General features: G+C 38.1%; 1 protein-coding gene and 1 pseudogene across 23 annotated transcripts in view; both read left to right on the forward strand.

The window, feature by feature from the left end:
- LOC105481129 (unc-80 homolog, NALCN channel complex subunit) overlaps window positions 1-24078 on the forward strand; it is a 231613-nt gene that overhangs the window by 35263 nt on the left and 172272 nt on the right. For 21 of the 23 annotated variants that reach the window (XM_011740446.3, XM_071073877.1, XM_071073882.1 and 18 more), the window contains 7 exons: window positions 9370-9631; window positions 10728-10862; window positions 12623-12839; window positions 13541-13681; window positions 14728-14996; window positions 16035-16403; window positions 21766-21912. In XM_011740446.3, the coding sequence (XP_011738748.2) occupies window positions 9370-9631; window positions 10728-10862; window positions 12623-12839; window positions 13541-13681; window positions 14728-14996; window positions 16035-16403; window positions 21766-21912 (1540 nt within the window). The remainder of the gene's footprint in view (window positions 1-9369; window positions 9632-10727; window positions 10863-12622; window positions 12840-13540; window positions 13682-14727; window positions 14997-16034; window positions 16404-21765; window positions 21913-24078) is intronic. The other 2 variants (XM_011740447.3, XM_071073867.1) reach the window with 1 other exon arrangement.
- Window positions 741-5831, forward strand: LOC139357302 (zinc finger protein SNAI1 pseudogene; annotated as a pseudogene).

Below are 24078 nucleotides of genomic sequence, written 5' to 3' on the forward strand. Positions count from 1 at the left end.
GCCTCAAGTGATCCTCCTGCCTCAGCCTTTCACAGTGCTGGGATTACAGGTGTGAGCCGCCATAGCCAGCCTTTACTTAGATTTCTACAACTGCTTCCAAACAAGTATTTCTACATTAATCATTACTTCCTACTCATCTATTACCTATGAGATGTTACCAAAGTGATTTAAAATACCTGTGGACTAAAGAGATACAGTTATCTGCACCAAACACGCCCAATATACAATGGTAAAATAGGCATAGGATACCTGCTCTGGACATGTCTATTCAAAGAGAGAAAATGAGAGACACTGGTCTTTATTAGCTTTGAAATTAAGGTGAAAAATTGTTGGAAGGTCCTTGATTAAAACTCAGTGCTATTCTTGCCCATGGCTCTTGGCTCCACCCTCTGGGCTATTAATTCTATCCTCCAAATCAGCTTTCCTTTTTCAAAAAAGATAGCATGCGTTTACAGCTGAGTAGTTTCCTCAGCTTGCTTCCTGCCAGTAAAGTTTTGGGAGTCTAATAGCCTCTTTTTTCCTCTTGTACTGTCTCTGGAAGTGTTTTTGCTGATATAATTATTTTTAAAACTTTGTGGGTTCACTGTGAATATTTTTACAGTCCAATAGAATGGAAAAAATCCACATCTACAAATCTCTTTGAGATAATCTCGTTTCTGTTTTGTGCTTCTGTTGAACCTCTAAGAAACTTAAGGGCACTTAAGGGCACTTAAGTTTCTTAAAAGTTATATATATATAACTTTTACATATATGATATGATATATGATAACTTTTACATATATGATAATTTTTACATATATGACATATATGAAAAAGAAGTGATAACTATTTGGATTTGAATCACACTCTCAACGTTTAATTTAGAGAGGGCTTTTTTTTTTTTTTTTTTTTTGAGACGGAGTCTGGCTCTGTCGCCCAGGCTGGAGTGCAGTGGTGCGGTCTCGGCTCACTGCAAGCTCTGAGAGGGCCTTTGATCTAATGGAACGGCATTCTTGGGTATGGTCTAGGATCATTCTGAAGCCTTAACAAACGACTGTACAACTCCCACCCTTGGCTTCATCTTTAGACCACGTTTTTCCAAAAGTTCTTTATATCTGATATTTTATTGGAAGCCATTTCTTAATTTTAGAATTATTTGCCATCTGGAGAAGCTGAGATTTTTCAAAATCAAGTTCCAGCTCATTAGTCTTTAACAGTTCTTCCTTTAGTTCATAACTTTTCTCCCTCAACTTACTATAAGCAGCAAGAAGAAATTAGAAGTCACCTTCAACACTTTATTTGGAAGTCTTCTTTGTTAGATCACCCAGTTGGTTAGGCACTTATTTTTTAACTTTCCACATCACAGCTAAGCAACTTTCTGTTAATATATAACAAGGATTCTCCTTCTCCAGTTCCCAGTAGTACACCCCTTACTTCTTGTTAAGAAACCATTTTCAAAATTAGGGTTTTATCTTGGTTCCAAAGTCTGTATTAGTTGTCAATTTCTATATAACAAATTATCCGAAATCCTAGCAGTTTAAAACAAAGGACATTTATTTTTTTGCATAGTTTCTGAGGATCATGAATGCTGAAACAGCTTAGCTGAGTGATTGTGGCGCAGAGTCTCTCAAGCTGTTGGCCCGGCCTGCAGGATCTGAAGGCTTGACTGGTTTGGAGGCTTTGCTTTCAAGCTCACTCAGACGGCCGTTGGCCAGAGGACATAATTCCTCACAATCTGTGTTCCATAGGGCTGCTCGTAACACAGAAGCTGGTTTCCCCAAAACAAATTATTCAAGAAAGAAAGGGAGCATCCAAAATGGATGCTTTTATAACCTAATCTTTCATAACCTCATCTTCTATAACCTAATCTTTTATAACCTAATCTCTGAAATGAGATACCATCACTTCTGCTATACTCTTTGGATCACACCAACTAACTTTAGTGCAGTGTGGGAGGGGACCACACTAGAATGTGAATACCAGGAGGCAGGGATCACTGGGGGCTATGTTGGAGGCTGGCTATAATAATGATAATGTCACCATCATTTAATATATTAAAATGTTTATGGCTCTTTCTGTACATATTTTTTCACATCGATTCTTGAGCATTCCTCCTCCACTAATTGTATCTTATACAAATTCCAAAAAGTTTAACTTAATTTCAAATAAGAGTAAGTAATCTTTTACTTCAAACACTATGCCTCTGTCTGACTTTCAAACATGTCATAAAAACCAAGATCAGTGTAAAATCCTGAGGTCATAAAAGTATTCATTAGCTAATATTTCTTACATAATTTTTCTCATCCATAGTAAGCATAGAAATTTAGAAATATAGACATATAGACAGTAAATGATGTTTCTTTTCTCTGGCAAAATCAAGTGTTAATGGTTCCATTCTGATTTGCCAGTAAAAACAAAGCCAGCTATAACGTTCAAGACTACTATTTGTGAACATTTTTTTCTTATTCTCTGATATGTCTACACTCAAGCACTATATGTGTGTGTGTGTATATATATATATATATATATATATATATATATATATATATGCATTCCCTGACATAGTCACCCACAGCAACATACACTCACGTGTGTTAATTAGATATGAATCAGTGGCACTTCGGAAAAATGAGTTAGCTTTTTTCTCTCTGCCCAGCTGCAGTGGTTGGTTGCCATGGAAATGATGCACAAAGTAGAACTTTCAGAAAATACAAATGTTAATGTGTCTTTATTGGAAGAGCTCATGTATTGATCAGAAAAGAAGAGAACTTTAATAAGAAAGCAATGCAAATATCCTAGTAACAAAAGCTGTCTACTTGTATCAAATACAATTCATTATCTCTTTTGCTCTGAACTTGAATGAACTACACATCAGTCTTCTCTGCACTCTGCAATAAGTAAACAGGTAGCTAGTTTTTAAATTAATGTTAGATTTCATCTTTAATTACTATATGCAGAGAGTTAATTTATGCTTCAGTAAATACTGCATAGAGTCAAGACTGACAGTTCTTTGCTTCCATAGATTGGTATTTCCCAAGTGCTTATCTGCCTTCAATACTTTCTGCTATCAGATCTCAACCCTAATTAACAATAACTTGACTTTCCAAAGCCATAGTTGCTTGGAAAATAGACTAAAGAGATTCTTGCCAGTTTTGAAATTCTTTTCTGTCATAATGTTGTTTATTCTACGCATGTAATTTTTGTATAGAATCAATTACAGAAAAAAATGTAAATATATAACATTTTTAAAATAAGTGAACATCATCCATGAGCCATCAGGTAGCTATAAACATTATTAACTTTTTATATATGTGCTTTTCTTCATTATTTTTACATATATCATTTAGAAGAAAAGTTGTGTTCATATTCTTTTATAACATTTTTATTTTTAATTTTTTTCCAGGAAATAACTTTTAGATTCAGAGGATATTAGAGTTGAAAAGAACTTTTCTATCACATGATCTAAGAAGCTTCCCTCATGTCATTTTTTTTTTTTTTTTTTTTTTCGGAGTCTTGCTCTGTTCCCCAGGCTGGAGTGCAGTGGCACTATCTCAGCTCACTGCAAGCTCCGTCTGCCAGGTTCACACCATTCTCCTGTCTCAGCCTCCCAAGTAACTGGGACTAGAGGTGCCTGCCACCATGCCTGGCTATTTTTTGTATTTTCAGTAGAGTCAGGGTTTCACTGTGATAGCCACGATGGTCTCGATTTCCTGACCTCGTGATCTGCCTGCCTTGGCCTCCCAAAGTGCTGGGATTACAGGCAGCAGCCCCCTGGCCAGGCCTCCTTCACGTCATTTTTATCCAGTTGTGAAAATGTATTTCTCACATGTTAGTCTGCTGGTTAATTAAAATGACTTTATTGGATGGTGATACTTTGATCGTACCTGATAATGCTGTCTTAAATGAAATAAAAATATTTATTGATAGTTCTTGCTTTTTACTGAATATTAAGTGCAGCACAGCTCACACATTAAGTCAAAAAACTAGTGATTGAATAACACCTTAAAGCGAGGTACTTAAATATTTGCTACCAAACGTCTTGTTAATTTATTGATATTTTCAAATGGAGTCTCTTTCAATATCAAGCAATTGAAATGTGATTTTACTTAACAAATTTTGATTACATAAGATACGGATACATTTCTGCTCTCTGATCACAACCTTACGTTGTTGGATTCTTGCTGTTCTGCAGCCCATCATTTGCTGAACTAACATGCCCTGTTAGAAAATAGTTAATGCTTATGGGACTCAACTGTACAGTTGTTAATTACTTTCAGTCGATAAATTCTGTATATAGAGAAAGATACCAATTTATTCATCTATTGCCCTCAGGGACAACACCATCAGCATATCTTCTCAGTTACAGCACCTCCATATGGGATTATTAAGAGTGTTCAAGGCGGGGCGCGGTGGCTCACGCCTGTAATCCTAACACTTTGGGAGGCCGAGGCGGGTGGGTCATCTAAAGTCAGGAGTTCGAGACCAGCCTGGCCAACACGGAGAAACCTCATCTCTACTAAAAATACAAAAGTTAGCTAGGCGTGGTGGCGGGCACCTGTAATCTCAGCTACTCGGGAGACTGAGGCAGGAGAATCGCTTGAACCCGGAAGGGGAGGTTGTAGTGAGCCTAGACCGCGCCACTGAAAAAAAAAAAAAAAGTATTTAAGGAGGGCACGAGCTGCTCCGGTGCGAGCCCAGCCCCGCCCGGCCCACTTGCTCAGAGCGTGGCCTTCGGGGGAGGCGCGCCTCCAATTGGCGCGAAAGTGATAAAGAGGCGTGGCCGGAAAGGTTCCGCCCTGCTCGCCCCTGGAGTACTTAAGGGAGTTGGCGGGGCGGCTGCGCTCATTGCTCCAAAACTCCGCTTAGCGAGTGGGTCGCCTACACTACTTCTGTGCTACTCAGCGACCTCGGTGCCTCGCCACCATGCCGCGCTCTTTCCTCGTCAGGAAGCCCTCTGACCCTGATCGGAAGCCTAACTACAGCGAACTGCCGGACTCTAATCCAGAGTTTACCTTCCAGCAGCCCTACCACCGGGCCCACCTGCTGGCAGCCATGCCACGTTCGGAGATCCTTAACCCCTCTGCTTCGCCGCCAACACTCATCTGGGACGCTTTCCTGGCGCTCCAAGCCCAACCAACTGCCAGGGCCTCCCTCCAACTGGGACTCTCCCAGGAGAGTCCCAAGGTGGCAGAACTGACCTCGCTGTCAGATGAGGACAGCGGGAAAGGCTCCCAGTCCCCCAGCCCACCCTCACAGGCTCCTTCGTCTTTCTCCTCCACTTCAGCTTCTTCCTTGGAGGCGGAGGCCGATGCCACCTCCCCAGGCTTGGGCCAAGTGCCCAAGCAGCTGGCCCAGGTCTCTGAAGCCAAGGATTCCCAGTTTCAAAAAGCCTTCAACTGCCAATACTGCAATAAGGAATGCCTCAGCCTGGGTGTCCTCAAGAGACACATCCGAAGCCACACGCTGCCCTTCGTCTGCGGAACCTGCGGGAAGGCCTTCTCCAGACCCTGGCTGCTGCGGGGCCATGTCCGGACCCACACCGGTGAGAAGCCCTTCTCCTGTCCCCACTGTAGCCGTGCCTTCGCCGACCGCTCCAACCTGCGGGCCCACCTCCAGACCCACTTGGACATCAAGAAGTACCAGTGCCAGGCGTGCACTCGAACCTTCTCCCGAATGGCCCTGCTCCACAAGCACCAAGAGTCGGGCTGCTCAGGGGGCCCCTGCTGACCCTAGAGGCTCCCACTTCCTCTCCATACCTGACACCCCACCCCGCGCCAACCAACAACCTCCCCAAGCTCCAGAAGGAAGGAGGTCACCATGTCCTCATGCCACAGAATTCCCTCTTGAGCGCCCCCATTTCTGGATGCATCAGTCGCACGAGACTTTGATGAAAACCATTTTCTGGTTCTGTTTCCTCTGCCTGGATCCCTCAGTGGACTCTGAAAGAGGACCTTCCGTGGCCATGTCTGTGGATGGCTGGCGGGAGGGCAGCTGGCAGCCCCAGCTCGCGGGCATTCTTGAACTGGCTTTTCTGCATGTGTTTGTGTATTCAGAACTGTTTGGATGCAGCTGTTTCAGCTACAGGACAAGAACTGACAGACTGACTGGGAAGTATCCACCCCAGTCAGGGGACCCTCCCCACTGCCTCCTCGAAGGAGGCCTCAGGCCACCCTCCACCAGGTGTGACTATGCAATAATCCACCCCCAGGTTCAGCCACGGGGCCTTCCAAGGCGGTGACTGACACCAGGACATGTCTAGAGCCTGAGATGCCCTGAGCCCGGACAGCTATTTCAGCTTCCTGTTTGGCGCGGTTGGCACCTGTTTCCCAGGCAATTTAACAATGTCTCAAAAGGGACTGTGAGTAATGGTTGTCATGTGTCGGTGGCCTAAGTGGGGTGTTCTGGTCTGCCCGATGTATCTCCCAAAACTCTTTTGGGAGCCCAACAGGTAGGCCTGGGAGGAAGATGTTTACATTTTTAAAGGTACATAGGTACTTATATTTCACACATTTTGTATCAAGGAAACGTTTTGTATAGTTATGTGTGCAGTTTATTGATATCCAATAAAGCAATTTTTGTATTTTTAAATAAAAAGTATTCAAGAGTACCTGAGAATATTGTTTAAAATAAAGATTCCAGGACCATGTCCTCTGAAATTCTGGTTTAGGAAGTCTGGGGCAAGACCTGGTGCCTGCGTTTTTAACAACCTCCCTCCTTGGTATCCTTGGAAGGAAGGATTCTCATGAACGTGGTTCATGGTTATCTTGTGTGGAGCACTGCTCTAGGGATTTGAAGTAATTTATGGAACTCCCTGATCTAATTTACTAACTAGAAACATTTGGGGACTTTAAAGTGTGGGGCAGAGGGTAACGGGTGAAGAATAACTACCAGCTATTCCAATGGGGAGGAAATAATTTGGTTGAACTAGTAATAACTGTCTTAACCATAGCAGCCTAGTCAAGAAAACAACAGTTTCACAGGCTCTTATAATAAACCAAATGATTGTCACAAAGCCTTGAGGACCTAAAATTACCCAGCTGGTAGCCAGCCAACCCTATACTTTGTCTTTTGTTTATAAATCCAAGATTACAGCATGGGGGCGGGGGGAAAGAAATCCTATCATCTGAGGTATAAATGATAGGCTGAGAGGAGTGGGTTGCGTCATGAATCTTTAAGGAGAAATGGGATGGGTGGGGGAAGGGAAGAGCAGTGAAAGCCTTTTAGGAAATGGGCAGAAATGAAAAGGTTTTTAGTTTCCTTCAAAATGGGTCACAGGAGTAAACAAGTGGCACTCAGGGTCTCAGGAGTAAACAAGTGGCATACTGGACAATTTGAGAAAATATTAAAACAGGACTTTTTACCAAAAAATGTATCTGGGGCTGAGAGGCAATAAATCAATAACTGGCACACCAGGGCAAGCATAACAGAGAGTGAGTTTGGAATGGTAAACCCAGCCAGACTATTCAGGCCTGGTTCACTACTGTAAGGGAGCTTGCATTTTATTCTAAGGGGATTGAATAATGTACTGAAAGGGTTTGAGCCAGGGAGTGGAGGAATAAGAGGAGAAACTAGTAGATTAGTAGGAGGTAATTGCAATAAGCCTGATGAGAGATGTTAGTGGCTAGGATTAGGGTGGTGTCTGTGGAACTGATGAGAAGTGGTTGGAAGGAGATTCTATGAGACTTTATGATAGATTAAAAGTTGTCACAAAACTGATGTCCAAAGAATATTCTAGGTCTCTGGAAAAAGGATAAACTCTGGCATAGCACATATGGGAATTTAGGGGATTGTAGAAGGCTTCTTTTCATATGACTGCCAACTCACTTTTGTGTTTAAACTTCAATTTATATTTATTTCCTACTTGTCAAAATATTCAAGAATATTAGACTGTAAGATAGCTTTGAAATTCAAAACCATTGTGTACATAGGCAATTGCACCTCAACCCATCAGACAGTGCTATTAACAAGAGAAAAAATAATAAAGTATGGTATGTGCTTCGATAGGGAAGTGGAAAAGCTGTAAAAATAATTTGCAAGGCACAGATATGGTTTGGGTTTGTATTTTTGAACTTTTTACTGAAACCCACAGTCAGAAATGTATTTTATCAATGACTCATAACAAACGTATCAAGTGAGACAAAAGTTTCACCAAACATCCAAGTCCTTACTCCATAGTTTTTATTCTAGTTAATAGGTTAAAATAGTAGCTGTGTCCTATGGAATTATTTTCTTGAACCACTAGTGAGCCGTAGACTTTTTAATTAAAAAAAAATATGAGCCTAAGAAGTTTAGGAAAATCCCTACTCACTCTCCGTGGCGGCGTCTTTTGTGAGAGCACTTTGTGTGTGGGTAGCATCATTTGCTAGTTTATGGGAGGGTACGAACATCTCTCTTTTGCATCACCTAAATCAGAAGGAAATTTTGCTTGGGAGTTAAGTTTAGATTTTAGATTTAGGATACCATCTTGGATCCCAGAAGTTCTAAGTTTATATTTTGTTATTTATTTCCTGTCTTTCTCACCAGGCCATATGTTCTTCAAGGTGAGGAAGTTAAAGTTACCTTTAAATCTGAATTTTTGGGGACACAAATTTTCAGTTTGTTGCACCTAAGATACATAGGGTGATGTATTAATCTGAGTAATTTCTTAAAACTACTTTGTAGTAGAATTAAATTGAACACTAGGTAGTGAATATATTATGTGTTTAAATTGAATAATAGAATCCCAGGAACTTGAGATTTTTAAAAAATTAGTCTTGCTCTCTTGCAAGGATATATAACTTTAGAATTCTCAAAATTATTTTATTTATTTTCCTCGTAGAAAAACTTCAGTTTCTTATCATTTTGTAGCTTTTCTTTAGTTATTTTACATAGTATTTTCACAACTGAAGTTAAAATAGCTCAATGAAGTAGGCAAGGCAAATATCATTTCTATTTCTATCGGGGTAAAAGTCATACCTGATCTTAGCATAAAGGAAGCATTGTAATCTGAACCTCATCTATTTCTATAGCTCTCACTCTCATCATTGTCCATCACCCAGATTACTCACCAATTACTTAGGTAATCAAACTCATGATTTTAAAAATTCATACCTCTGTAGGCAACGTTCCCTCTAACAGAAACGCCAATCCTCCCTCCTACCCAAACCTCAACTTTGCCTGGCTAATTCCTATCCATCCCTCAAAATTCTTTCAATATCTCTACTTTCAAGAGATTTTTAGTGAAAATGGAATGAGAGAGACCAGTTGGAAGGATATTAGAGTAAACCACATAAGAAACAAGTAAATGAATAACTAAACAAATGAGAAAAGTAGAGCTATAAGCCATGCTGTGCTGCCCCTCTGAAAGCTTGATTGCCAGTATAATTATCTTCTTTCTGCCATTGGGAACAGGGCCTCTCTTGTGATACCTCCGTGCCAAAGGTCCCGCTATGCCACCTACTTTGACGTTGCTGTTCTGCGCTGCCTACTTCAGCCCCATTGGTCTGAGGAAGGCACTCAGTGGTCTCTGATGTACTATCTACAAAGGCTGCGACATATGTTGGAAGAGAAGCCAGAAAAGCCTCCAGAGCCAGATATTCCTCTCCTGCCCAGACCCAGGAGTAGCTCCATGGTGGCGGCAGCTCCCTCACTAGTGAACACCCACAAAACGCAAGTAAGAAAAACTCAGTTCATTGTCATTCAAACCAGCAACTTTGCCATAATGGATTCTTTTTTTCTCTGTGCATCCAGCTCTTATGTACTCTAGTGCTGACTTTTTGGTTGGTGGGTTACACTGTTGCTATTATCTTTTGCCTTCCATCTTGCACGCTTGACCTTTGCTGCCCTTTAGCACTTAATCATTTGAAGAAGTGCACCTCTTACACATGCTAATTTAGTATAAGTCTTTGTTTATCTAGAATAGTGGAAAATTGGGTCTAATGGATAATCAAAGTAGTAATTAACAGAGAGTTCTGACATTTAATCTGTTGATTACCAATATCATAAAATCTGTGACATAGGATTTTACTAAACATGGTGTAACCTCTTTTGCATAACTCAACATTTTTTAGTGTCTTAATGTCATTATTAGGAATACTGCATTTTGATAGTCTTGCTATTTATTATAAATGTTTGGAGAAGTAAACTGAATGTGTACTGATATGGTGATATCCTCATGACAATTGCTTTTTGATAAATGAATGACCTAATATCAGCTTGAACACTTGTTCTTGCCCTCTTTCTCATCAACACCAGGTGTTGAAAATATAGAGAAAAATGTGACTTGTAGTGTGTTCCAGTTGTTTGGATTTACTTAAATGTGAATTGGCTGAGTCTGAAATTTGCTTCTGCATATTCTGAAAACAAACATGAGCAATAGCAGAGGTAAAAAGAAATATAATCTGTTTAGTAGTAGATATTCTGCCTAGGTGGATATCTGCTTTACTGAATCATTCAATGGAAAAAAAAACCACTCTTTTTAATTAAAAAAAAAAAAGAGAGAGAGAGATCCATCTTCTCTCTATTTTCTTAGCATTCTAGATCTGGGGCTACATGACCTCACTGCCGAAAACTCCAAACAGGAATTACAATTAATATGAAATACATATTCTCACTAGCAGAATTTGGATTCCAGAAGTCCAGACATACAAGTTCAATTGTTCAAAGGTATCAAAGCAGTAGCGCATCCCTATTAAAAATGTGACATTTCAATAAGAAAAGTATTTGGATGTAAAGTCCTAAGTCCTTGATCATTGTCTTCCTTTATTAAGGATCTCACCATGAAGTGTAATGAGGAGGAAAAATCTCTTAGCTCTGAGGCCTTTTCCAAAGTTTCACTGACCAATCTGCGTAGGTCTGCAGTCCCAGATCTTTCTTCAGACCTGGGCATGAATATTTTTAAAAAGGTGGGTAGAAATGCTTATGCTCTTTGATATTTTGGTAAATAAAAAATGTCAGTGGGACATGAGATGTTTCTGATCATACTGCGGTATGGGGTGGGGTGGGAAAGGGATCTTAGGAACCGAAGTCAGCTCCTAGATGTAACACTGACTTGCAGCATACCCCTGTGCAAGTCCCTCTGTGTGTATGAGTGAACTTCCTATTCTAAATGCTCCACAGGGTTGTCGTGAAGCTCAATCCTGATCATATGCATAAAGCAGTGTAAAGCAGTGTGGTGGTGGAAATAATTGTGGTAACATTGATGGTAACTTTCATTTGTATGGTTCAACTCATTTTTATCAAGTACTTTCTATAAATAGTTCTCATTTAATCCAATGACATCCTTATTCTCCTCATTTTGCAGGTAAGAAATTGACCCTTAGAAATTTTAGGTAGCTTGCCCAAGATTGAGTCCAAACTCAAAAGTAGGTCTTCTAGTTAAATACTTCATATTTTTCTGCCATTACTCTGCCTCTTTTTTGTAAGTATATGGAGATAAACAGAAAATAATATGTGTAGACCTATGTATATGTGTATATATAGTGGTTTGCTTTCTTTTTTCCAAAACTGTTAGTTTAATTATGCCGACGAAGAACAAATAACACGATATTGACCTATTATGAGCTGAAAGTGTTGCTAAGTAAGCGGTTTTCTGCCTTTGTTAATGATGCAACAAAAGACAACGGCCATCAATTTTCTTAAAACATTGATTATTTGAAAGGAAAAAATAGTTTTCAATACTGGCTGCATATGATAATTTTTAAGGAGCTTTAAAAAATCTTCAGGCTCAATCCCAGACCAATTAAGCCAGAATTGCTGAAGGTAGGCTAAGGAATTGTTATATTTTAAAAGCTTCCCTAGCAATTCTAAACTTTTAGTTGCACTTGGTTTTGAACTTGTTTGGTAGGAATAATGAGTTTGTGGCAATGTATGGTCTGTATCTTCTTTGACTCTTTATTAGTTAGTTTCTGTTATTAAACTAACAGTTTTGGAAAAGAGAAAGCAAACCACTATATATACACATATACATAGGTCTACACATATTATTTGCTGTTTATCTCCATATACTTACAAAAAAGAGAGGCAGAGTAATGGCAGAAAAATATGAAGTGTTCAACTAGAAGACCTACTTTTGAGTTTGGACTCAATCTTGGGCAAGCTACCTAAAATTTCTAAGGGTCAATTTCTTACCTGCAAAATGAGGAGAAATTACAAACAGTGGCACACATTTAAAGTTGGCTAATTGGAACAATGGATCACTATCATGAAAAATGGAACAGAAAAAGACAGGCTGGTTCAAGTAGTGACTCTAACCGTGTGATTTGCAAACTTTAGTGTGCGTCAGAATTACCTACCAGGCCTGTTAAAACACACATTGCTGGACCTCAGCTGCTGAGGGTCTGATACAATATGTCTGAGAATTTGCATTTCTAATAAGTTACCAAGTGATGCTGATGCTGCTGGTCCAGGGACCACACTTTGCAAACCACTAGTCTAACCCAACCCAGGAGAAAGACCCATGGAATAAGTGACCTTTTACTTAGTTTCTTTCACTGTTTTAACATGAAACTTCTCCAATTTCTATTGGATGATATTCAGTGACTTTCTGGGTCTCCTCTTCCTGGAACATTTCTTATATTTTATTGCAGATCATGGAGCCCCTTGGGAAGCAGATTGTAACGTTTTCTTTGCCCTGTCCCTAATTCTACACCTTTCATCACTGTAGTTCAAGAGTCGCAAAGAAGACCGAGAGAGGAAAGGCTCCATTCCATTCCACCACACAGGCAAGAGGAGGCCACGGAGAATGGGAGTGCCCTTTCTGCTTCACGAGGACCACCTGGATGTGTCCCCCACGCGCAGCGCATTCTCCTTTGGAAGTTTCTCTGGGCTCGGAGAAGACAGGCGAGGAATTGAGAAAGGAGGCTGGCAAACCACCATTTTAGGTGACCACGAGTCCTTCCAAAATAGGGCAGAGTTTAAGTGGCCTGTTTAGAACTGGATCTAGGGCTCCTGGGCAAATTTGAATCTTTCTCGAACAGTTCAGCCAAGAAATCTGGGGCTCAAATGCAGGTTCTCCAGTACCAAAATTATGCTGTGTTTTCACAGCTGAATAAATCCAGATAATTGAAGTAATTATGCAAGAGTTCTGTGAAATTAGACAGGTAACAATCTTATTTCTTATATCATTCTAGACAAAGAAACGTGGCCTTAGGGCGCTCTGTGCATTAATTTCCATTGTGAATCTAGACAGCAGATATTTATTAAACTTGGATTTATTTTTCAAAAAACAACAAAGATATATATATATATAATATATATAGCTATATATATATATTTTTTTTTTCTTTCTGGATTGCATATTAAATAGGCCAGTTTAAAGTTGGGAGCTGACAGCTAGCTGGGCCACAACAGATGTTTTCTGACATTTGGCTAAGATTGGGGCTGACCTTATCACAGGCAGCTTCATCAATCATCCTGACCCTGAGTATCCCCATGGCAAGTTCAGTTCTTGCTTTGTTGTCTGTGTTTCACACTTTTCCTAACAGCCCCGCACTCTCCCTGCTGTCCTTAGGAAAGACAATATCTTGGCAGAAAACCTTTCAGATTTTAAAACTCTCTTGTGGGGTGCTCTTATTCATCCCAGGGAAATTGACCCGGCGAGGCAGTTCAGATGCAGCCACTGAGATGGAGAGTCTGAGTGCCAGGCATTCCCACTCCCATCACACCCTGGTAAGCGACCTGCCGGACCCCTCCAACAGCCATGGAGAAAACACCGTCAAGGAAGGTGGGTAGGAGGTGAGGCCTACGGGCAGGAGTTCAGATTTCTTTTCTTGTTTTCTGTCCTTACACCATGTTACTTTCCCATTGTAATCTGCTTCCTGTGTTTTCTGAAAACTGGCATTCTTGTGCTGTATTGCTTGGTAATTTACTTGTTAGCCATTCTTAGCATATCCTTAGCAGCAAGAACTATTTAATACCGCACTGTAAACACCATACCTCTCAGAGGGATAGCAAGGACAAGCCATTCATATTTGTTCTCAAAAGATCATAGACCCACAGGGCTGAAAGAGACCTTGGAAGACATCTAGATTCAGTGCTTCAATCCCCTCTATGAGATCCCTCTGAAGGGCTTGTATACCTTCAGCAGGAGGAAAGTCACTGCCTTCCAAGGCCACCAATTTTTTTTTTTTCAGACAGCTTCTATTTTAGATAAGTTCTTGTGTGTTTTATGTGGAACAAACATGTGTCTCTGGGTGTAATCCAAGACAGGTTCTCATTCTGTACTTTTAACAGAATAATTGATTTTTTTCTTATGTTCTCATGGAAGCATAAATTTAGTCCCTCTTTGATCTGCACTGTATTTCAAATATTCAATGACATCTGTTAGTTGCCATGACAAATTTATATTCAGTTACTTTTAGCCAAAGGAGAAAAAATTATTCATGTTTGTTGTTCCTTAATATACTAGATAAAAATGCTATAAACAAATAGTTTGTATCAGTATAATCTATCACCTAACAGTGGGTAAAATTCATCTATTCTGATCAACTAAACTAAGTCAGTGTTAGCAGAAGTTAAATCCTAATCTCAGCCTTAAGGAAGCTAGTTATAATTCACATTTTTCTACAACTTTTAATATTTTCCACACATCATATGGCCTTAGTAGCTTCAGTAGTCCCATGAGAGTTGAGAATAACTTTGAGACTATAAGTTAAATATTTTCAAAAACTCAGCTGTTATTGTGGTCATGATTGAAGTAATAGTATAAATGTCTAACTGATATTGTAGGTTAATGTAGGAAGAGCTAAGACATTGCTTTCATTTTATTAGTGCGATCTCAGATCTCCACCATCACAGTTGCGACCTTCAATACCACTTTGGCGTCATTTAACGTAGGCTACGCAGACTTTTTCAATGAGCATATGAGGAAACTCTGCAACCAGGTGCCTATCCCGGAGATGCCACATGAACCTCTGGCATGTGCTAACCTACCTCGAAGCCTCACAGACTCCTGCATAAACTACAGCTACCTAGAGGACACAGAACATATTGATGGGACCAATAACTTTGTCCACAAGAATGGAATGCTTGATCTTTCTGTAAGAAGCAAGAATTTTTCTTACCAAAGTTAGACAGATATTAATTATTTGGTGCATTTTTGCAACGTTGTATAAAATGGGCATATAGATTCTTAGAAATTATCAAACCTTGAAATGAAAAAGCCACCCATTGAAAAAATTCACCAATGTGTCAACCATCATAGGTGCACCTTACTTTTTTTTTCAAGCATTGCATTACATTTGATCAGATCTCAGAATATTTTTATAATCCAAAACCATTAGTGAATCCTGAATATACATGTGTATGTGTTTAATAAGTCTCTTTTGTCTAGAATGAGGGCAAAAAATTATTCACTTATTTTATTTTGATATCAACAGGACTACAAACCTCCTGTGTAGCCAGAAAAAAAAATGAATAAAAGTTCTTAAAAGATTTAAGCTTGCATTCTCAAGAGTGCCTATCTTGAGTATAGTTATTAGCAAATGAAGGGGTTGTTATATTTTACAATTATATTTCACAAAATTTTTATTGCACATTAGGAATCCTGGCTTAGCAAATAATTTACTGTATTAAAACCAATAAAGGAACATAATTTAAACATGCAAATATTTTGTACTTTAAATGAAGTATGAATAATGATACAGTCATGAACGAGCAAAAGGAAATCACTGTTCTTTATCCATTATTAGTAATGAATGAAAAGCAGGGGATTAAAACACTTTTATTTTAAAAAATCAATAGAACAAGTTTCCATTTGGACAAATAATTACTCTCCCATTAACTCACTATGCTTCAATATCCTCATTAATTGTTGATATCATAGCATGTTTTGGAAAGTTTACATGAGATAATACGTGTATATATTTTTAATACTTTGGGTGACTTATACTCTCTATTAAGAAAATACACAAGATTCCATGGCAACTTTTATAGGAAAATTTGACAATTGTCTAAATTATTTCTACCCAATTTCATAGACTAGCCTAAGGAAATGGATTAAACATAATAACCAAATCTCTTTAGGAAGAGGGAGTGCAGGTAACTTAATCATGCAGTGTTTATATTGTCTTCCTCAGGTAGTTCTGAAGGCTGTTTATCTTGTCCTTAATCATGACATCAGCTCTCGTATCTGTGACGTGGCGCTAAATATTGTGGAATGCTTGCTTCAACTTGGTGTGGTGCCGTGTGTAGAAAAGAATAGAAAGAAGAGTGAAAACAAGGAAAATGAAACTTTGGAAAAGAGACCAAGTGAGGGAGCTTTCCAGTTCAAAGGAGTATCTGGAAGTTCCACCTGTGGATTTGGAGGCCCTGCTGTTAGTGGAGCTGGAGATGGCGGAGGAGAAGAAGGAGGAGGTGGAGATGGAGGAGGCGGAGGAGGTGATGGAGGAGGAGGTGGAGGAGGTGGAGGCGGCCCTTATGAGAAGAATGATAAGAACCAAGAGAAGGTATGACTGAACCACCTTATGTGTCCTCATGAAATGTCATACTAATTTCTTTCTAAAGCTTGCTTGCCAGCAGTTTATTGACTCTGAACAGCACCTAGTCACTAGAGCAAAAAAGTGGAGAGTGGAGAAATCTCTTCATTAGGTTCTCAGTAGGCATTAGTAGAAACAGTTAGATGAAACTATACTCTAAATCCAATATCTATTGCAATCCAAGCAGTGTTAGAGCTAATTCTCTAGTCATGTTATTTCTGCAAGAGAACATTTCAGTTATGCTATATTGCCATAATTCTCAGTCTGACATCAAGTATAACCTTTCTCAAAACTTTTAGACTCTGACCTGATTGAGGAATGTCTTAGTTTTCTCAAGCTGCCATAACAAAATACCATAGACTGAATGACTTAAACAGTAGAAATTTATTTCTTATGATTCTGGAGGCTGGGAAGTCCAAGTGCTGTCAGGTTTAATTTTAGTCGGAAGCCTCTTCTCTTGCTTTAGAGGTGACCACTGTCTTATTGTGTGCTCACATGGCCTCTTCTTTGTGCATACAGAGAAAGCAAAAGAGAGAGAGAGCAAAAGAGCTTTCTTGCGTCTCTTCTTATATGGGCCCAATCCCACTAGACCAGGCCCCACCATCATGACCTCACTTAACCCTAATTACCTCCCAAAGACCCATCTTCAAATACCATCAGTTTGAGGGGTTACAGCTTCAACATGTAAATTTTGCGAATGCACAAATATTCAGCCCATAACAAGCAGTATAATTTTCCCTCAGTATAAAGTTTTTTCTTTTAAGTAACACATTTATGGCAGCCAGCTTCAACCACAGTTAAGGAGAAAGCAAGGGAAGAATTTTGCTTGATTAGTTGGTGTTGGTTTGAAGTGGGAATAACTCTCTTAGTCTCACTCAGTCCTCTCATGTCTCAATGTGGCACATCCTGGTGGCTTTAGTCTTTCTATTATTAATTGTTCCTAAATTTAATTCCCTCTGCCTCATCAACATCTGGTATATGATTTCTTAACATCAATAATTGGTTTTCTTCTTTAATTTTAAATACAAATTACTACAGCTTAAGTTCACATAACTTACACTAATCTCAATTTGTGGTTTTAGCTAGAAAATGATATTCAGAAATTGAAATCAACAAGATTTTAATCTCTAGCAAATACTGTACACATCATGTCAAGTGTTTACACATGTGAAGTTATACTGTGTAGAGTTCTAGATATATACCATCTAGATATATATTGTATAAAATATAAATTGTCCATTTTTCTTACATGCGATAAGATTTTCACATCTGAGCAAGCATTGCAATACTCCTTCCTCTTTCACAATTTCTTCCTCATTTCTTTCGAGTCCCACTTGACACGTGTTTAATATGCATTTATCATCTGGTTTCTTCATTTTATTGTTTACTCCTGTCTTCCCAATATTCATGGACTCTGATCCAAATATTCTTGCTCCGATAATCTTGGTTGTTGAATCTTTTCTTTAGGATTTTCTTCTCCTGCCTTAATCATATTAATCATAAGGCAATTCTAATAAACTTTATTGATTTTTAAGTTTCCCAACACCTTAGCACCTTATCCATCACTGAGGACAATGCAAGGAACCTCAGATCTGACTGTAAATGAAAATTATAAATAATGGTACAGATCACAAGAGATTTGATTGGAGATGCTAAGATCTAAAGAATCATTCAGTGATCAATTACTTAGGAATTAGCAAACAAATACAAGTTATAAGGACCAAATTTACAAACACAGAAACTGGTGAGATTCCTACTGAATTTCCATTCTTTACCTATCAACTCTGTCTCAACAAAGAAATTAGAAATGGTATTTTGCCCATTATAATATTCAAGGGAAATTAAAAAGAAAAAAAGAGAATATTATGAAATATTGATAAGCTTTTATCAGCAAAGCTTAGATGTTCCAACTAAACTGATGAGGTTTTGTGTGTATGCTAAGGATCTCTGAGGTTCATAATTAGTGTTTCGTTTTCATTTGTGCTTTTCCTTTTTTAGTTTTGAAATTTTATCCAAGTGGCATTTTAACCACATTTTTATTGAAAACCTACAAGTATCTTGACTATTTAGAACCTATATATAATCTAGAATCTATAGCTTGATGTAACAGATGTTATTCTGACCAAAGTTATCACTTTTCATCAGTATGGGATTTTTAAAGTCAGATTATGTGGTCTCCAATACAGCCACCAATATATATATGTTTCATAGTTAGTTCCCAAAATAATATTCTTTTTAGTACAAATAGTTTATAAAATAAAACCTGATGGTGGGTCAAGTGCCTTCTGTTTGTGATTCACAAAGGTCTGTTCTGCCCCAAACCCATCTGTTATCTTCAGTGGAATCAGAAGGTTTATCTAATTTTGCAACTTAATAATAACAGAAGCATAGGAATTGATTAAGACAGAAAGGAAGATCTAATTTCCATTTCTATATTTGCCACAACTTGTACTGAGTGCTTGGAATGTTATTTAATATCTTCAGTTTTTTTGCCTGTAAGTTGCTACATCTTTCTGAATTCTCCTATGAAAGCAATCTGAATTCCAAGGACATCTGAAGGTCTAAAGAAATAAAAACCTGAATAGATATTTACAAAGAGCTTTCAGAGCTAGAAAATTTTTAAAGGAGCTTGTAATAATTTTAAAATATGCATAAATCAGTCTTCCAAATAAGCCCTTGCTCAGGATAACCTTTTCTGAGGCACTGCTGCATAAGGCTTTGTAGCCTGTACAGAGCCCCGTAAACAAAGTCCGTTGACTAAAGAGGCCAGTGAGGATTGAAATCCAGTCCAACCTCCGCTTTTGGAACCACTCACCAAAGGCTTGCAAAGAGATTAGTTAACAGAGGGCTCATCTTCTTCTAATTCTCCACCTAGAGGGGTGCCTTTTCTAATTTGCATAAAGGTGCTCCAGAGGAAAGCAGTGCCCCACACTTTTATTATTATTTTTAATTAATATTATTTATTAAAATAATATTATTTTTAATTAATATTATTTATTAAAATAATAATATTATTTTTAATTAATATTATTATTTAAATATTATTATTTATTAATATTATTTATTAAAATAATATTAATTATTATTTTAATTAATAATTAGTTTTGACATTATTAATCATTGATAATAATTAGTTTTGATATTATGTGCCTTTCATGTTTTGACTCTAATTCTCACAACTCTGTGAAACAGATATTATGATTCTGATTTTGTAAGTCACAGGTAGGTTAAGCAGTTTGTCCAAGGTTATATAGTTAGTAAAGGTTGAAACTAAAATCAGAATTCAAACTAAAAATCCAAAAATCTGAAATCTAAAATTCTCCAAGATCTGAAACTTTTTGAGTTCCAACGTAAAGCCACAAGTAGAAAATTCCATACTTGACCTCATGTGACAAGTCACAGATAAAATGCAAACAAAACTTTATTTCGTGCACAAAATTATTAAATTATATAAAATTATCTTCAGCTTGTGTATGTAAGGCCTATGTGAAGCATAAATGAATTTTGTGTTTAGACTTGGGTCCTATTCCCATCTCATTATATATATGCAAATATTCCAAAATCTGAAAAAAATCTGAAATCCAAAATATTTCTAGTCCAAGCATTTTGAATAAGGATAGTCAACCTATATACACACAGAAGTTGATAAGTTTGAGTCTTCTATTTGCAACCTTCTAAGCTATCTTAAGTAGGGCTCCCTGGAAACAGACTCCAACATGAAGATATGTGTGCAGGCAATTTACGGGAGTGTCATCACAGGATTAACCTCTGTTAGATATGAAGAAGCAGGATGGGGCATAGGGAGAAATTGAACTGCAGTGTAGTTGTAATAGAGGCCTAAGCTAATCACAGAGAGCTCTGAAGCTGGGATGGCTCTTTAAGTAGTCCCCAGGTGATGCAAAGAGACCTTTTTAGCAAACACGTCTGGGGTCCCTTTATGGCCCTGTCCAGTCATTAGAGGTAGACTGCCTCCAGGAAGAGAGTATCATGTTGGGTGAGGCAGCTCTCTAGCTGTGGCCTTCAGAGGCACTCATCTGAGGGCAGTGAGCCATCAGTACGTTGAATAGCTCAGAGAATGAATGCTGCAGTGCCAAGGGGGAATATCTGGAGTTCAGTACCACCTCCACCAGAAAAGCTTACAGATAAGAAAAGGGGGACCAACTGGATAACATTAGGGAAGGAGAAAGTCAATCTTATAGTAAAGCCCATGCTAATGTATAGATAAGCCCCTATTCCTTCCATACCACATGCACATTTGAGTACTTACATCTGGTTCCAAAGTTTATGCGTCAACCCAGTCATGTGGCTATGGAAAAGTCCCTTACAATTTGCAAAACAATTCTCATCCATTATTTAATTTGCTCTGCACAGTAAAGCTATGAAATAGGAAAGGCAGCTATTAGAATCCTTAATTCATAGGTAAGGAAACAAAAACACAAAGAGATTAGTTAACTTATCTAACATCATGTGCAGTTAAGGACCAAGTGCTGGAATCCAGGTTTATGGTGTACATGCTGATGATAGAATGTGGTAGAAGGACTGAGACAGGCTGCAGCTTCCTGAAGAAAATGATTCTTCCACACTGGGCTCTGCATCATTTCTTGGCAACTGCTTCTTTATGCTTCTTCGGAAATAATTCAAGGAAGTTCCTTTTATGGAAGCCATGTTCTCCACTAACAACAAAGATTAAATTGGGCAAAAGAGAGGATGATATCAATTCTCATGACTTGTCTCAGGGGGTCTTCCTATTTATCCTCAAGGGAAGAATCAAGCTGAAAGTGTTTATAAAGTTCTGTATATTCTCACTTTGCTTGTGCATGTGTATTATAATACAGTAAAGTATACAATTAGAAAAAAAAAGCCCTCAAAAATGTCAGAAGTTGCCATGAAATTTCAAAGTTCCAGACTTTGATCAGTTCCAGAAACTCGGCAGTAATCCTTGCCCGGTGTATGAGAAGCCTACCAATGAGGATAGTTTTTAATAAAACTTAATTGCTTTCATCACTGATAGTCTCCACTGTCTCTCTTTAGGTGGTTGTCTGACAGCAGTGAAGGATATAAAAAGCATATCTTCTAACAAAAAGGTCTCTACTGATATTCTCTAGCAACAGGGGGTGTTCAAAATACATAGATTTTTTTTTCTTTTAAATCATATGCTAAATTTTGGAAAACTGAGCCTGTTTGTTGAGCCCATTACAATTCTGTTTTCCAAATTGCAAGTGCTCCCTGTAAAACATATAAACTTGATTTAATCATACAATAGAACCTTAGTGAAAGGACCTCAGTGACAAAGTAAACAGACTGTTCTTTCTTTCTTATTTGTGGGTACCAGGATGAAAGTACACCTGTAAGCAACCATAGGCTTGCTCTAACAATGCTCATCAAAATAGTGAAGTCTTTGGGATGTGCCTATGGTTGTGGAGAAGGACATCGAGGGCTCTCTGGAGATCGTCTGAGACACCAGGTATTCCGAGAGAATGTAAGAGAATTAAAGTAGACTCCATTTCCTCTCCCTCTTCCTTCCTTTCTGTTTAAGAATGAGTCCTTTGACAATGAGGGTCAGTGTTCCCTGAAAAATATTATATTTTGTAGGAGTAATTAATGCTGTTTTGGGGTGAGGAGATTCTCATGAGATATCTCAAGATATCTAAAACCCAGGCTTAGGAAAGTTTAATTGGGAAAACATTTCTGCTTCCTGCCTAGGGCAGACCAAATCCCAATTAGTGAAAGTATATATAATTGGAATGTGTGAATTGCAGCTTGAAAGAACTTTTGCACAGATGAACACATTTAGCAAGCTTTTGATGGCCTGTAACAAATGACTCTTTAATCATCTGCCTGGGTACTGCAGAAGCATATTGCATATTGGAGAAAGGGGTCAAAGTTTTAGGACCTGGTTTGTTGTCCTTCCTAAGACATGGAAAATGGCCCTTATTGGGACAAAACAGGACTGTAAAAGTAGCCAGTCATTTTCTGGCTGCTTTATTTGAGAATGAACCTTGCCTTCTGAATATTTGAGATCATGTCCTTGTCAACTGTGTGAAACTTGAAACTCTGCATTTGTGCTTGCCAAACATAATTCTGTACTGGAAATGGTCTTCCAGCTCATTTTTATTTGCCTCTGCTGACTGTTAATTTTCTTTTTCAATTTGAACAATAACCTACTTCCACAGTCTAAGCTGGGATGGTTGCTTCATATGTATGTTTGAATTAAAATCATAAGAAAATGTTCTCTTAAAAATAAGAGTTTGATGCAAATTTGAGTCCTGGAAATCGTTTGGCATATCTTGGCAGAGTTTTAGGATCATGTCAAAATCTAATGCCAGCCCGTTTTTCCTTGATACTAGGTTTTGTCATGAAATGTTCACACAATATTAGCATGCTGACTTTCTTGCTTGATTTATCATCTCTCATCTATCCATCTATCTATCCTTTTCTGTTTTACTCTTTTATATTATGTTGTGTTATTTTCGTTTATTATGTTGTGTTATTTTCGTTTATTATGTGTATATGGGGGTTATATTTGCACTATTAGCTTCTAAATTTTGAAACTTGAAAATTTTGACCAAGATCTAGATTTTGAGGCCAAAAATTGAAAATAATAATTAATAAGGCTATAGAAATCTGGCATCTTCCCCATCTTTGCACATGTGTATTTGATTTTTTATCTTTGATTTTAAATTCTATTACAGTATGAATAAATGCCTTCAAAGACAAATAAACCACATCACTCCCCATACAGAAGACCAATTTCATGACAGGAAACACTAAAACATAATAAATAAACATAATAAAAAGTGTCGTGCTTTAGTTGGAAGTATAAACTGGCTCTGATATCCAAAATTTGTCTTTCTGGATTCACAGAAAGCAGGGTGAGTTGGATCAGAAGCCATTTGAGGAGTTGTTGTTATCACTTAGTTCATCATACTTTCCTCCCCTGAACACTTCCTATGAGGGCATCCAGCCAGTGTTCTACCTGTCTAATTGATTTGACTTATGGGACAATTCCTCTATTATCTTATTCTGTTCAATGCTCATTATCGATATTATATTTGCTTATTTATGTTCAGCAAACACATTGTCCAAGAGATAGAAATTCGGGAAATTTTCCTTGAGAAATGTCCAGTTCCAGAAGCTAAATATTTTCAGATTTCTCTACCAATGACCTTTCAGAAACTACTTAACTTTTAAGATACTAAGAATATTTCTCACCTTTACCAGACAAGGTCCTCTACGTAGCCTTTTTTCTTCCAAGAAACAGAAGGTTATTCCAACGATATTCGTCGAAGTGCCCAGCAATTTCGTCATATAATGCCTCAACGTATCTTACAGTATTAACCTAATCATTAGCTGGTAGTCCCCAATTATTGAAAACGAATTCATTTCTTAAAAGTTTTATATCTTTTGAGGAAATTCAGGATATTCTTTCAGAATTTAAGTATTTAAAGTTTGATATTCTTATGCTTGCTTAAACTTCCCACTGAACTCGTACAGACCATACAAACATTTTAATATCCTCTAAAGAGAAGATTTGATATTATTCCTTTTTTGGTGTATTTTGTAGAAAACACAGAATAATTTGTACTTCAGGGCCTGCCAACTCAGGGTTTTAAAGAGCTTTATAAATGCTACAATAAACATCTTC

The sequence above is a fragment of the Macaca nemestrina genome, chromosome 11, assembly GCF_043159975.1.
Source record: "Macaca nemestrina isolate mMacNem1 chromosome 11, mMacNem.hap1, whole genome shotgun sequence".
In the NCBI taxonomy this organism is placed as follows: domain Eukaryota; kingdom Metazoa; phylum Chordata; class Mammalia; order Primates; family Cercopithecidae; genus Macaca; species Macaca nemestrina.